The 16,047-nt window shown below is 45.2% G+C and overlaps 1 protein-coding gene across 1 annotated transcript in view; it reads right to left on the bottom strand.

Moving 5' to 3' along the window:
* EDEM2 (ER degradation enhancing alpha-mannosidase like protein 2) overlaps positions 1-15,757 on the bottom strand; it is a 30,823-nt gene extending 15,066 nt beyond the window's left edge. Inside the window, exons 1-6 of the mRNA XM_055436262.2 lie at positions 15,555-15,757; positions 15,203-15,313; positions 13,034-13,073; positions 8,429-8,534; positions 4,699-4,824; positions 2,078-2,289 (exon numbers count right to left, since the gene is read on the bottom strand). Coding sequence (XP_055292237.2) covers positions 2,078-2,289; positions 4,699-4,824; positions 8,429-8,534; positions 13,034-13,073; positions 15,203-15,313; positions 15,555-15,661 — 702 coding nt within the window. The 5' untranslated portion in view covers positions 15,662-15,757. The remainder of the gene's footprint in view (positions 1-2,077; positions 2,290-4,698; positions 4,825-8,428; positions 8,535-13,033; positions 13,074-15,202; positions 15,314-15,554) is intronic.
* Positions 15,758-16,047: the final 290 nt, after the last annotated feature.

The following is a 16,047-nucleotide window of genomic DNA, read 5'->3' as shown; positions in this document are numbered from 1 at the left end:
CGCCTAGAATATGCTCACACCTAGTGTCTAAAGTGAGTGTGAGCTGGGATATGAGAACATGCTGTTCCCACAATCTGTTTCAGACTTCTCAGCCTGAGAATCTGCATGTGATTCCAGTGTCTAAAGACACAAGGCACACTCTGTACTTCTGTTAATCAATTTGGGCAGGATATCCAAGAAAAAGAGCAGTTGCTTGTAAGGAGAGGAACTGGGTAACTAAGGGTACTTTCTTGTATTCTTTGCCTTGTGAACCACTTAAACATAAATTTTACAGACTTCCTTAATGGTCCAGTGGCTAAGACTCTGTGCTCTCAATGCAGGAGGCCCAGGTTCAGTCCCTTATCAGGAAACTAGATCCCGCATGCTGCAACTAAAGATTCCCCACGCTGCAATGAAGATCGACAATCCCATGTGAGGCCAAGTAAGACCTAGCACAGCCAAATAAAACAGAAATACTTTGAAGATTTAATTGAAGAGATATGTTGTTCCATATAACTGCAATCCCAATGGATGCTGAGAGCTTCACCTGGTATTCAAAGAAACAGCTAACTGTCCTGTTAGTTTGGGCAGATCCATAGTAAGGAAGGCAGGAAGTAGCTGATTTGGGAAGTGAGTTCCTGGAAACTCTGGTAGAGGAGAGGGAAAGTGAGGCAGGGCAGGGAGGCAGCCCAGGAAAGGTGTACCATCAGGCAAGTTACCGCCATGTGAACTGGAGCTCCATCCTGCCGGGCAACTTTGGGACTCAGTGCAGAGCACGAGCCTCAACCCTGGGGTGGGATGGGGAAGTGAGGTGTTTATCCACAAACTCCCATCAGCATCCGTCACTGATTGAGAACTGCTCCAGGGGAGAATTACGTTTTGGCCCTTTCAGCCAAGGACAAGCAAAGCAGGATCCAGATACCAGAAAAAGGCCTGTAGGCAAAGAGACCTGGGTGATAGCAGCTGGAAGACAGGCCAGTGTGCACGGAAATGGTAAAGGGCTGAGGGGGTGTGGGCACGCCAACCACAGAGTCTACCATGGTTCCAGGGCTGGAGCAAAGACTGCCTGTGTTGGACTCACTAAGGGAGTTACTCAAGGTCCCCAGAGTGGCACCCTCTTAAGGAAATGTTAAGGATTCCTCACACAACTTTCACTTTCAAGCTGACTTAGAACCAGAATTTATATAAAACATGCCCCTACCTGAATCATTTTCAGACAACACAGTCTTCATCTGTCATAATGACTCAGTGAGGAGGTATAAGAATGTCACCGTTACTACTGAAGTAACTGTGGATCAGAAAGGTTGAGTGACTTGGCCAGGGTCACACAGTTTCAACACAGTAAAGCCATAACTCAATCTCAATTCTGACTAAATCCAGAGCTATTTCCTGGACAGCTCTGGCTTAGTTACTGTTAGTTTCACTGGATGATCCAGTTTAGGAACTGCACTCGACCTCAGAGATGACTGGTCACATTTTTCATGGGTTAGTAGGTGTGGAGAGGAAAGGGAAGCCCTGGTATCAAATAAGTTTATGAAACATTGTGTTAAGCAAAATTAAACAGATGAATTTATCAGAGGTTTTCATAACCTTTAACCTGTTTGTGTTCATTATGACTCTTCAGAAAAAGGATACGATTTATAATATTCCCCAAACTTAATTGACCAGGAATCTTTTTTTCATGGAACAGCCATTCAGTATCTCTTATATTTTCTGGTTCTAGGAAACATAGTTTCACAAAAATATATAAAAATGAGGGTCAGACAGGCTGATTATCTAAGGCCACTGGTGAGTCAGGGCACGAAACATGCGACCCGCTCCCTAGAAACCAGAGAAGCTCAAAGAGTCAGAGCTCATCACGGCCCCCCTTCCTGGTAAAGGATGTGCTCTCATGCTTTCCTCCTCTCTGTGCCAAAGCAGGAACTGGAGGTCTTGTCTACTTTCTGTGTCGTGAGCCTAAGTCTCGGACCACTCCTGAGGTCACCCTCAGTTTCCTTCAGCTGAACTGCAATTTGTTGCTCAGAGCCCCAAACCTCATTTAAGCACCAGCCAGGGCGGCCAACTTGACCTAGACGGGAAGGGTGGCAGCAGGACCTACCAGCCCAATGTCGGACCGGCTCTCCCAGAGGCGCATCAGGGCCACTCTGGCCACGTCTTCGAACACGGGGTCACCGGTGAGGCTGCTGAGGGTGGCAAATTCCACAATGAAGGTCCCAATGCCGGCCGTACAGGTGACAGGAGTCTCTCCCGGGTTCACACCGTGAAGCAGGTTCACTGTGCCATATGGCATGCCAGTGGGGGTCTGAAAGGCTGAACGATCACAAAATTAAGACCCCAGACAGGAGCGGGGAGGTGGGGATGGTTGGACACAGGCCTAAAGCCTGAGGCTTTGGCCAGTGCTTCCCTCTTGTCCCCTAGATCCGCAGTCCACAACCTTTTTGGCACCAGGGACCGTTTCTTGGAAGACAGTTTTTCCACAGACTGGGACAGGGGGATGTTTCAGGTGGTAATGTGAGTGACGGGGACTGATGGGAAGTGACAGATGAAGCTTCGCTCTCTCGCCCACCACTCACCTCCCACTGGGTGGCCCGGTTTCTATCAGCTTGCACACCAGTACCAGTTAGCAGCCAGGGGTTTGGGGACCCCTGCCCTAGGTGATCTGCCAGAGACTGAGCCAGAGAAGGATAAGTGTCGCAACTGGAGACCTCAGTGGCCACTTAACCCAGATGCTTCCAAATACCGCTCCCCATGCCTCAGGTTCTTGCCTGTGGTGCGGAGGGGAACAGCAGGCTGTGCTCTGGGTTGGCACGTTCCACGCAGGCTCACTGTAGCTAGAGCAGTTCTACTTTTACTTATTTTATACTGTGCCTTCAGAGGCTAGGCAGGTAACTTAGTGTGAAGCAGGTGGGGTTTAAGCCACAGACAGTGGTGGGGCTGTTGGCACAATGAGGAAACCATTCATCTACTTTTTAAAACACCATTCTGACAAATGAACCATATCTGCAGACTCTAAATAGTCCCAGAGGAGCCAGTTCGGGATTCCTGCTCTAAAGAGTCTTAGGGGCTATTTTTTTTCTTTTTTTTATAATTGGTGTATAGGTGCTTTACAATGTTGTGAATCAGCTGCATGTATACATACATCCCTTCCCTCTTGGGTTTCCCTCCCACTTCCCCCCACCCCACCCCTCCAGGTCATCAGAGAACCCTGAGCTGAGCTCCCTGTGCTATACAGCAGCTTAGCACTGACACAGATACACTACCATGTGTAAAATAGATAGCTAGTGGCTAAGTTATTTTTTTTTAAGGATATAAACCATGAACCTGCTGATTACAGTCCAATCCTCAATTCACAGGTAGGAAAAGACATGCTTGCAAAGAAGTGACTCAAAGGTTACACAGCAAGCCAAGTGGAGCTAAGATGGGAATGACTGCCACGTGCCCGCTCCCTTCTCCCTCCCTACAGGCCCAGTGCCCTGCCCACCCCACCCCAGTGCTTTCCGATTCAAGGCAAGGATCTAGACAGCAAGCCAGAGGCAGAGACTTCCTCTCCAGGCTGAAAGGTCAAACAACCCCAGAGCAGCCTGTGCGTCATCAAACTGTGAACAAAGTTGTCAAAACTTCCAAGAACCGCAAGGCCCAGCAACTCTACTGTAGGAGGAGAAACTTGCTATCTGGCAGACATGAATGGAAAGCAAGGAGGATTCAAGTCACCACCAAACAGGCCCCAAAGAGATAGCTCGGAGAAGTCAGGCAGTCTTAAAAAGAGAGGGGAAGTGACTAAATCCTGTTTCTCGACCTGAATGGTAGAGACAGGGGTGCCGACTTCGACATGCACTTGGCAATATGTATATTTCTCAATTAAAAAAAAATTAATGCAAAAGAAAAGGGAGCAACCAGGTAGAGTTTCCTCCAAGGATGAGTTACACAGGACATGAAGCTTTAAGGAGACATGCAGGCCGTGAGAGAGCGAGTCTGAACTGGGCTCGCTCATTCTCCTCAGCTCATCCCCAAGGATGAGAGGCAAGTCCTGGGTAAAGGGGAGAAGTGACACAGCCAAGAGGCTGGTGGAAAGCACAGCATGATGTGTTTGGGTGTGAACAGCACTCAGAACCTCTACCACACCCTGAAGAGAACACAGTGTCCAGCTGATGCTGAGGGGCCCAGCTACTGCCCTGCTGGACAAACACTGCGGCTTGGCCTGTGGCCCTGGACATGGCTGAGCTACAAAACAAGCCCATCTCGTTTCTCAGTGGTGTCTGAGGTTCTCCAAGAACTTTCTCCATTCTGATCTCATTTTCTGTCTCCCCAGAGGGAGGCAGGAATCATGACTGTCATCTGATAGATGGGAAAATTGAACCAAGGAGAGATATGGGTCAAGAGATTGGCTGGCAGAGCTGAATCTGGAATCTGGGGTTGTAAATGCTCAGACATGGAATCCTTTCATCCCAGCAGTGTGTGGGTCTGGGAGGGGGCAACAGCACTCACTCAAATAAGGGTAAGAGCCTTGCAACCGCCAGGCTCCCTGCCCACAGTCGTGAGGTCAGCTTGTCCATCCTAGTCTAGCCCTCCAAATGCCCAGGACTCCCCTGATTTCCATGGTGGGCACTGAAAGGTAGAAATACCAAGTGTCTGGTATAATAATTCAGCCACTCTCTTCTCCAGCAAGAGCAGCAGGACCTCCTGGACTTCCTCTCTGGTCTGTCTTGACATGGGTCTTACCTGGGAGGAGTTTCCGGGCTGCCTCCTCCGCCATCCTCAGGAGAGGCCCTGAGCAGGGCCATCCAGCCTCCACTTCCACCCCAGCCTTCTTTGATAGCAGGTGAGCCGACAGAAGTCCTCCTACCACTATAGACAGCACAAAAAGCAAATGTCAGACTCCCAAGGACCAATCTCTCCCTTGTGCAAATTAAACCCAGTGCTCTGTTCGGTGGTTCACTGGGAAGTGGGTAGAACTACTGAGGGAAAGAAGAGTCCATAACACCCACATTGGTACAGTGTTAAGGTCACCAAGTCTTTTTTCCTCTTGGTAGGTCACAAAAACAATGACTATCACTTTTAGTCCCTCAGTTCAGTTCAGTTCAGTTCAGTCGCTCAGTCGTGTCCGACTCTCCCCGACCCCATGAATCACAGCACGCCAGGCCTCCCTGTCCATCACCAACTCCCGGAGTACACTCAAACTCATGTCCACAGAGTCGGTGATGCCATCCAGCCATCTCATTCTCCGTCGTCCCCTTCTCCTCCCGCCCCCAACCTTTCCCAGCATCAGAGTCTTTTCCAGTGAGTCAACTCGTCGCATGAGGTGGCCAAAGTATTGCAGTTTAGTCCCTAGCGTATACCAAACAGGGCTTCCCAGGTAGCACTAGTGGTAAGGAACCAGCCTGCCAGTGCAAGAGACATAAGAGATGCAGGTTCGATCCCTGGGTCAAGAAAATCCCCTGGAGGAGGGCATGGCAACCCACTCCAGTATTCTTGCCTAGAGAACCCCATGGACAGAGGAGCCTGACAGGCTATACAGTCCATAGGGTTGCACAGAGTCAGACATGACTGAAGCAACTCAGCATGCACGCACGCACACCAAACACCAGGTATTTTGTGCCCTCTTCAAAGATACTGAGGTTCAGAGGGGTAAAGCGACTTGCCCAGGGTCGCCCGGTCTGCCTGACTCCAAAGCCCATGCTCACTGTACTTGGTCACCGATCGCCAGGAGAAGGAAAAGATACTTATTACCTTCAATTTATTCATTTCTCTATTTCAGTTTATTACATAATATTTCAGTCAGTTCAGTTCAGTCGCTCAGTCGTGTCGGACTCTCTGCGACCCCATGAATCACAGCACGCCAGGCCTCCCTGTCCATCACCAACTCCCGCAGTTCACTCAAACTCATGTCCATCGAGTCGGTGATGCCATCCAGCCATCTCATTCTCTGTCATCCCCTTCTCCTCCCACCCCCAACCTTTCCTAAAGCTGAAACTGCAATACATAATATTTAGGACTTATTAAAAAGAGACCTAAAGGTTACATATCTGGAAATATGGCGAAACTGGTGACCTTGGGCTTCAGTTTCCCCCCTTCAAAAGCCAAACAAAGGCAGTGAGATAAAGACATTTTCATACTAAGAAAAGATGAGAAAGAACACACCTGCATTAAAGGACATTCAAAAGGAAGTTTTTCAGATAAAAGGAAAGGGACCACAGATGTAAGGTCTGTGATACAGAAGGAAAGATGGTTCCAAAATGGCAAATAATAGTAAATCTAAACCTTCAATTCTATAGAATGACAATAATATATGGATGGCTTAAAACAAATAATTAAAATATATAACTAAGATATACAGGTACAGATAATCCTCAGAGCCAGATTTTATATTATTCAGGAGAAGAATAAAGATCTTCATTAATTTTAGACTATGTTTTTAAATTTTCCAAGAAAACTAATAAGTTAGATATACTGCATACTTTCTAGATTAGTAAAGAAAAATGGGATGAGGGAGAAAACAATCAAGCTACAGAAGGCATAAAAAAGAGGGACTTCCCCAGTGGTCCAGTGGTTAGGACTCCGTGCTTCCGTTGCATGAGGTGCAGGCGGGTTCAGTCCTGGTTGGGGGAACTAAGACCTCAAATGCCACATGGCACAGCCAAAAAAGTTAAATTGAAAAAAAAAGAGAAAGAGTAAAGAGAAAAATGGGACAGATAGCACAACGTAATACCATAGAAATGAATGCAAATATCTCAGTAGTTACAGTAAATGTAAATGGATTGAATGCTTCAGTTAGAAGAAAAGATTGTCAGAATGGATAAACATACTACATAAATTACAAAAGACAGAGCTAATCATAAAATACAGCAAGATAGAAGATAAAAGAGAAGAAAAAGACATACTGGGCAAATGTCAACCAAAAGACGGCTGATAACAATTACATGAGTATCAGAAACAGAGATTTAAGGATAACCTTAACTTATAGATGACAATCTGGGCTCAGCAGTTCTGGGACACAGCATTGAGCATGGCCTCAAACTCAGGTCTGATCCCTGCACCAGGATTTTATACCATGCTGTCCCTCTGCTCCATAGTCTTTTTTTAATTAAAAAAATTATATATCTGTAATACAAATTTCATTGCACATAACATATAAAATAAAGATGAGAAAAATAAGGAGGAAAAAATATAACCGTATCATCCAGAGGTGATGGCTGTTAAGCCACCAGTGGTCTAGAAGCTCACTGAAAAGAAGGGCTGTACTACTTTCATAAGAATTGTTGGATCAAAATTCACTGAAATGTGTAAATCTGTGCATTTCAGTATATGTAAATGTACCTCAACAAAAGGAATGAATCATTGAAAAAAAAAGATTCATTGGCACCTGCTAAAAATACTGATTCTAGGACCCAGAGAAGGCAATGGCAAGCCACTCCATTACTATTGCCTAGAAAATCCCATGGATGGAGGAGCCTGGTAGGCTGCAGTCCGTGGGGTCGCTAAGGGTCGGACACGACTGAGCGACTTCACTTTCATTTTTCACTTTCACACATTGGAGAAGGAAATGGCAACCCACTCCAGTGTTCTTGCCTGGAGAATCCCAGGGACGGGAGAGCCTGGTGGGCTTCCGTCTATGGGGTCACACAGAGTCGGACACGACTGAAGTGACTTAGCAGCAGCAGCAGCAGGACCCAACTCAAAGATTCCAATTCATTAGATTTAGAGTGGAGTCTAGATAGCTGAACTTTTAAAAAGGTCCCAGGTGCTTCTGATCAGCAGCCAGGTTTGGAAACTAATACCCAAGACTCACACTATGTAATACAGCAAGTAGTAAAAACATGCCACTATTTAAACTTGCATTCATTAAAGTTAAATAAAATTAAAAATTCAGTTCTACAGTTGCAGTAAACACAATTCCCCTGGAAATGGAAATGGCAACCCACTCCAGTACTCTTGCCTGGAAAATCCTATGGATGGAGGAGCCTGGCAGGCTATAGTCCATACAGTCGCAAAGAGTTGGACACAGCTGAGCGACTTCACTTTCCCTTTCAAACATGTTTCAGATGTGGCTACTGGACTGGACAACAGAGATATAAAACATTTCCATCATCAGTGCAGAAAGTTCTACGGGATAGTGCTTCCTAGGCAATAAGCTATGAGGAGGTAAGGATTACATCTTTCTTACTCTTGGCTGAAAGCCAGTACCAAGTATATGTTAAATATGTGAGTAATCCTGGCATGTTTCTCTTCAGTCTTTTCTCTGTCCCCTGCTCACTTTCATGTCTAAAACTGATGAGGGATCCTGAGACTTCCCTATCCTACCCCCAGGAGGGAAGAGCTCTGTCAATCTGTTTTGAGTCAAGTGCCCTGGCAAGGCTGGCCCTTAAGATCCTATTTACCACCTCCTGGTTTATACGGTGGCCAAAACTCCACAGTCTCCTTTCTTCCAAGGACCCTCAAAGGTACCCCTCACCTCGGATGTTGGTTTCAAACACAGAGGCATTCACGTCAATATCAAAGTCCACATTGTCCTGGAGCACTTCAACCACTCTTTGGAATTCTGACACATTCCCCAAAATCTGTAGGGAAGAGAGACCTGATAGTGAGGCTCCCAGGCTTGTAGGCACTGGAGATGCTAGATCAGAGTCTAGGATCTTATGCTGGTGTGACTCTCACTTTTTCAACTTAAGACCTACAGTTTCTGTTCTAGAACTGCTGGTAACAGTTCAAAACACTGAGAGCTGGAAATCACACAGACCCAGTATCGAGACATTAGTAAATTCTTTGGTTCCAATTTAAGAATCCTATGTACTCATTTAAATGAAACCAATATAAAGACTGTAGACCACATAAGGAAATCTTAGTTTGACATTTTCAGTGGATATCTGTTGTTTTTAACCTTGTCACATTCATCCTGGTGGAAAATACTGCAGGTTGGTTGACCCAACACTGATTCCCAATCTTCTTTATACTTGTAGCTTCCAGTCATAGAAGCTAGAAATTCGCATACTTGCTTCTCAGCCTCATTTGCCACTAGAGGTGACTGTGATATCCAGTCAATTCTGAGCGTTGTAGTCTACTAAGGGCACTTCTCAGAAATGGCCTAATAAAAAGAGACAAGACACCGGTGGCATGGCTTTTACTCTTTTCCTTTCTACTTTGAAAGCAGACTTGATTTCTGGAGCTGTGGCAGCCATCTTAGACCATAAGGTACTAAGCATGAGAATGAAAGTCAATATACTAATGATGGCAGATGGAAGGATACCAAGACCATGGGTTTCTGATGACACAGTTAAGCAGCTGACCCAATGCTAGAAATTATTAATACCTTCACATTTACTTTTACTTAAGAAAATTAAACCCTTTTTGTTTAAAGTGTCAGTCAAATGCAATCCCAGTACCTTTTATTCTGATATGACTGCTCCAATTTTCCCTTGAGGAATCACCCTTCTTCCACAGTCACTCTTATAATTTGAAGAAGCTGATTCCATTCCTTCAGCTGAAAGAATGGGCACTTCACCTGCACCAGTCAGCATACTAAATCTCTACGCCAACTGATTAATTCAGGGATAGATAACCCAAGCTAGATCATTGAGACTCAGTCATTGAGACTCAATTAATGAAAAATAACTATGCCCCAACCAGTAAAGCTGAAGAAGCCAAAGTTGAACGGTTCTATGAAGACCTACAAGACCTTTTAGAACTAACACCCAAAAAAGATGTCCTTTTCATCATAGGGGACTGGAATGCAAAAGTAGGAAGTCAAGAAACACCTGGAGTAACAGGCAAATTTGGCCTTGGAGCACGGAATGAAGCAGGGCAAAGGCTAATAGAGTTTTGTCAAGAGAATGCAGTGGTCAGAGCAAACACCCTCTTCCAACAACACAAGAGAAGACTCTACACATGGACATCACCAGATGGTCAACACCGAAATCAGACTGATTCTATTCTTTGCAGCCAAAGAGGGAGAAGCTCTATATAGTCAGCAAAAACAAGACCAGGAGCAGACTGTGGCTCAGATCATGAACTCCTTATTGCCAAATTCAGACTTAAATTGAAGAAAGTAGGGAAAACCACTAGACCTTTCAGATATGACCTAAATCAAATCCCTTGATTATACAGTGGAAGTGAGAAATAGATTTAAGGGACCAGATCTGATAGATAGAGTGCCTGATGAACTCTGGACGGAGGATCGTGACATTGTACAGGAGACAGGGACCAAGACCATCCCCATGGAAAAGAAATGCAAAAGAGCGAAATGGCTGTCTGAGGAGGCCTTACAAATAGCTGTGAAAAGAAGAGAAGCGAAAAGCAAAGGAGAAAAGGAAAGATATAAGCATCTGAATGCAGAGTTCCAAAGAATAGCCAAGGAGAGATAAGAAAGCCTTCCTCAGCGATCAATGCAAAGAAATAGAGGAAAACAACAGAATAGGAAAAACAAGAGACCTCTTCAAGAAAGTTAGAGATTCCAAGGGAACATTTCATGCAAAGATTGGCTCAATAAAGGACAGATATGGTATGGACCTAACAGAAGCAGAAGATATTAAGAAGAGGTGGCAAGAATACAAAGAAGAACTGTACAAAAAAGATCTTCACGACCAAGATAGTCACGGTAACGTGATCACTGACCTAGAGCCAGACATTTTGGAATGTGAAGTCAAGTGGGCCTTAGAAAGCATCACTACGAACAAACCTAGTGGAGGTGATGGAATTCCAGTTGAGCTATTTCAAATCTTGAAAGATGATGCTGTGAAAGTGCTGCACTCAATATGCCAGCAAATTTGGAAAACTCAGCAGTGGCCACAGGACTGGAAAAGGTCAGTCTTCATCCCAATCCCAAAGAAAGGCAATACCAAAGAATGCTCAAACTACCGCACAATTGCACTCATCTCACACACTAGTAAGGTCATGCTCAAAATTCTCCAAGCCAGGCTTCAGCAATATGTGAACCGTGAACTCCCAGATGTTCAAGCAGGTTTTAGAAAAGGCAGAGGCACCAGAGATCAAATTGCCAACATCCGCTGGATCATGGAGAAAGCAAGAGAATTCCAGAAAAATATATATTTCTGCTTCATTGACTATGCCAAAGACTTTGACTGTGTGGATCACAATAAACTGTGGAACATTCTGAAAGAGATGGGAATACCAGACCACCTGACCTGCCTGTTGAGAAACCTGTATGCAAGTCAGGAAGCAACAGTCAAAAAACTGGACATGGAACAACAGACTGGTTCCAAATAGGAAAAGGAGTACATCAAGGCTGTATATTGTCACCTTGCTTATTTAACTTATATGCAGAGTACATCATGAGGAACGCTGGGCTGGAAGAAGCACAAGCTGGAATCAAGATTGCTGGGAGAAATATCAATAACCTCAGATATGCAGATGACACTACCCTTCTGGCAGAAAGTGAAGAGGAACTCAAAAGCCTCTTGATGAAAGTGAAAGAGGAGAGTGAAAAGGTTGGCTTGAAGCTCAACATTCAGAAAACGAAGATCATGGCATCTGGTCCCATCACTTCATGGGAAATAGATGGAAAAACAGTGGAAACGGTGTCAGACTTTATTTTTTGGGGCTCCAAAATCACTGCAGACGCTGATTGCAGCTATGAAATTAAAAGACGCTTACTCCTTGGAAGTAAAGTTATGACCAACCTTGATAGTATATTAAAAAGCGGAGACATTACTTTGCCAACCAAGGTCCGTCTAGTCAAGGCTATGGTTTTTCCCGTGGTCATGTATGGATATGAGAGTTGGACTGTGAAGAAAGCTGATGGCCGAAGAATTGATGCTTTTGAGCTGTGGTGCTAGAGAAGACTCTTGAGAGTCCCTTGGACTGCAAGGAGATCCAACCAGTCCATTCTAGAGGAGATCAATCCTGGGTGTTCATTGGAAGGACTGATGCTAAAGCTGAAACTCCAATACTCTGGCCACCTCATGCAACGAGCTGACTCACTGGAAAAGACTCTGATGCTGGGAAAGGCTGGGGGCGGGAGGAGAAGGGGACGACAGAGAATGAGATGGCTGATGGCATCACCAACTCTGTGGACATGAATTTGAGTGAACTCCGGGAGTTGGTGATGGACAGGGAGGCCTGGCGTGCTGTGATTCATGGGGTCACAAAGAGTCGGACACGACTGAGTGACTGAACTGAACTGAACTAATTCTTTCCACACACAGGTTACTAAATGAGTGGGATGTGAGTCTGATGGTTACCCTGTCAGCTTAAGGAGAGCCTGAGAATACAGCCAGCAAAGGAGGCAGAAATAAGAGATCGAGAAAGAGATTCCTACTGACATTATTTATATTGTCTGGAACCAGCTGGGTTTGAGGCCAGTCTTTACCTGGACCTTTTAGCTACGCAACTCAGTAAATTTCCTTTCTGTCTAAATCTATCACTTGCAACCCAAACAATCCTATCTCAGCATTTAAAGCCCTCTATGATTTAGACCTAATCTATCCTCCGTGTCTCTCATTGTTCATCTAGTCTCGTCTCATCCACTTCAGTAGAATTGTATCTACTATTCCTTGATTTTCTAACCTCAGACATGCTGTTCCCTCTACCAGAAATCACACCCCATGTCTTCCCATTTACAAATCCAACTTACCCTCAATTGTCTACATGTTACCTTCTCTAGAAAGTCTTTGATTCCCCCAGCTGAAATTGACCTCTTCTTCCTTCAAAAGTCTCCAGTTAAGTTTATCCCCACAACTCAGACACATCTATTTCTTTCCATGTGATGAGAATCTTTGCACAGGCAGGAGCCTCACTCATTCCTACACTCCCCAAGAGGGCTGAGCACAGTGCATGAGGCAATTACTCAAAAAATATTTGTTAAGTGATTGCATGAATCTTTTTCCACATTGTAGCCAGTGATGGTCTCAAAACAGAAATCTAATTTTCTGCCCTCATCTTGAAAAATGCCAGTGGCTTTCCATTGCCCTCAAATTAAAGATCAAAATGAAAGATGAAACTCAAAGGCCCAGGTGAAGAATTCACTTTTCACCCACAGCCAAGCTGCCAAAAGAATATTGGTTATGCAACGTTGGAGAGAAAAAGGAATAGATGAGTCACTTACCAGCAAGGTGTCCAGAGCATCAATCAGAGTCAGAGAAAAACTGTAAAAGGACAAAAATGTCAGCTGCTTAGTAACAAAATCAAACACCAGATATTAAGGCCTCAGATCAGATACCCCAGAAACTAATAAGTGAGGCACAGCAACGCCTCTGCCAGTCCCACTTGCTGTCACAACAGAGATGCCATAGTGAAAATCGCCAGGAACCTCTGACCCTTTTAAGGCCCTTGGGAGGTGGGCAGATGCAGCTGTCTGTTGTTAAACACATCGCCTATATTCTCTGGAATTCTTCTTCACCATAGGGAGGCAGTATAAGATTGCAGCTCACAGCACAGGCCTCCCACATCTATGACTTTATCTTACAGTGCACAGAACTGTAGGCTTGAGAATACTTACGGCAGTATTGTTTTTAGAACAGCAAAAAGCTAGAAATAACCCAAATGTACACCGGTTGAAGAGTGAGTAACAAAACTGTAATATATTCAAACAATGCAAAACTATGAGGTTGTCAAAAAGCTTGTTATCAAGAGCTCTATGGGCTAATGTGAAAATATTCAAATTATCTAGTTCAGTGAAAAAGACAAGTCACAGAATAGGTAGTGTCATATGTTCTAACTGTATTTTCAAAAACAGACATATATACAGAAAGCAGATTAGCAGTTTTTTGGGCCAGTGGTGGTGGAGGGATTAACTATAAAAGGCTACAAGGGATCTTTTTAGGGCGACAGACATGGTTCTCTATCCTATGATGGTGGTTGCTACACACTTAAAGTGCGTGCATTTCATGTAAGCTACACCTTTAAAAAGTTAATTTAAAAAGATACATATATACATATCTATAGGATGGCATAAATCAAAAATATTTCTGGAAGGACCCACAAGAAAGTTAACAGTGATTGGAGTTCTAGCATATGGGAGATATTTATTTTATTATATGACATTGTCCTGCTTAAATTTGCCATTCTCGTGCATTACTTTTTCAACTGAAAAACAACCCAACAAATTCTGGGGGCTTTCCTCATTGTTCAGTTGGTAAAGAATCTGCCTGCAATGCAGGAGACCCCGGTTTGATCCCTGGGTCTGGAAGATCCGCTGGAGAAAGGATAGGTTACCCACTCCAGTATACTTGGGCTTCCTTGTGGCTCAGCTGATAAAGAATCTGCCTGTAATGCAGGAGACCGGGGTTCAATCCCTGGGTTGGGAAGATCCCCTGGAGAAGAGAAAGGCTACCCACTCCAGAATTCTGGCCTGGAGAATTCCATGGACCATATAGCCCATGGGGTCCCAAAGAGCTAGACACGACTGAGTGACTTTCACTTTACTTAATTTCTCCAGTTCTTAGCATATTCATATGTAAAATGGAGATAACAGCACTTAACGCCTAGGGATATTAATTACATGAGATGAGGCAAGGAAAATGCTTAGCACAGTGTTTCATCAATGTCAGTTTCAGCTAAATGCAATGATTCTTCAATCACTCAGCAAGGACCGAGACAGAGGATTCCATATCATAGATTTTTTTTCATAGATTTTTATTCTAGTGGAAGTGAGAAACACACACTAGCAGATAAGTGAAAACGACAGCATCAGAGTGAGAAGTGCTACAAAGAAGATAAAAAAGTGTGTTTGTGAGACTGACTAGTAGGTGATGGGTATTTAAGGGAACTGACACTAAGGTGACAGTTTGAGCTGAAATCTCAAGAAGCAGTCAGGGATGTGAGGATAAAGGAGGAAGTGCATTTTAGTTACACTTACCAAGGCTCTGAAGTTTCACCTTTAGGAGAGTTATAGCTCCTCCTGGGCCTGTTTGACCACTTACAACATGAAGGGATTGGGTCTTCTGACTTCTTGAAGCCCTTCCACACATCCTATGGCTCCAGAGATTTGCCCAAGTCCCAACAGCTGGTGTCTGTTACTGCTGTGGCCAGAGCCCAGAGATCCAGCCCACTAGGATAACCCAGACTTTTCCCACCTTGTGATCCAAATTTCCAGAAGGCTGGGTGGATCCTGGTGGCATGGGCCTGAATTGAGGGGAATGCGACCCCACCCTGGCTAGAAGCTTTTTCTGGAACCCCGTGAGGAGACCATGAAGCCACCAGTCCCAGCAGACCCGCCGGCCTAGGAGCAGACTGCTAGACCTAGGCCTCCCCCTTGCTCCTCCCCTCACACTACCTGCCCCAGGTGTCGTGCCCGTCACAGGTGAGAGGTCGCAGTTCATCATAGGGAAAGGCATTCTCCAGATAGCTGTCGTAGGCGTGGTAGAACATGGCTTTGACTCGTTCCCTGTGCACGGTACGAGAAATAAGGCAGAGGGTCATCAAATGAAACCAGGCAGGGGAAAGGACAAGAAACAGGGCGGAAAGTGGGAATTATCACCTGATTTCTGCCAGGAGCCCAGTATCTGGGTCTCAGCAGGTCAGGATGGGGGTCCCTGGATGGACGGAATAGGGAAGGGACCAAGTCTGGGCTTCCCATTCCCCAACTATGGAAGGGCAAGGAGCTTGACCCCCCCCCCCCACTTCACCTGTAGTGGGCAGGGTCGGGTGCGGTGCCATCAGGGCCGGGTGCACCATGGTGCAGGGGCAGCAGTGCACACAGGAGGCCAAGCGGGACGAGCAGCCGGAAAAGCATAGAGCTCGTGTCCTGTCAGCGCCGCCGCTGCAGCAGCAGCCACCACCACCCGCTCATCCTGCGAGCCCCAGCGGGTTCTTCCGGGGGTTTGCAGCACTACGCCTGCGTGCCCACGAATCATCCACTCACTTCCGGACTACAAGCCCCAGAAGGCAATGGGCGGTGGAACTCAAGCAAAGAGAAGCTTGGGATATACAGTCTCTGAAGTGAAGATCAACGTGTCTTAAGGATAGTGGTTGTTATAGCTGCTATTATTAATTGATGTTTTAGCAACAGCATGTTTTAAAGCTTTCTTAAATTTAATTATTTTATTGAAGTATAGTTGATGTATAATACTATAATTTACAGTATAGTGATTCACAATCTTTAAGGGTTATACTCGATTT

The sequence above is a fragment of the Moschus berezovskii genome, chromosome 15, assembly GCF_049115385.1.
Source record: "Moschus berezovskii isolate FMDL1 chromosome 15, NW_MosBer_1.0, whole genome shotgun sequence".
Lineage (NCBI taxonomy): Eukaryota > Metazoa > Chordata > Mammalia > Artiodactyla > Moschidae > Moschus > Moschus berezovskii.
The sequence above is the reverse complement of the archived record's forward strand: the minus strand, read 5'-3'. Positions and strand labels throughout refer to the sequence as shown.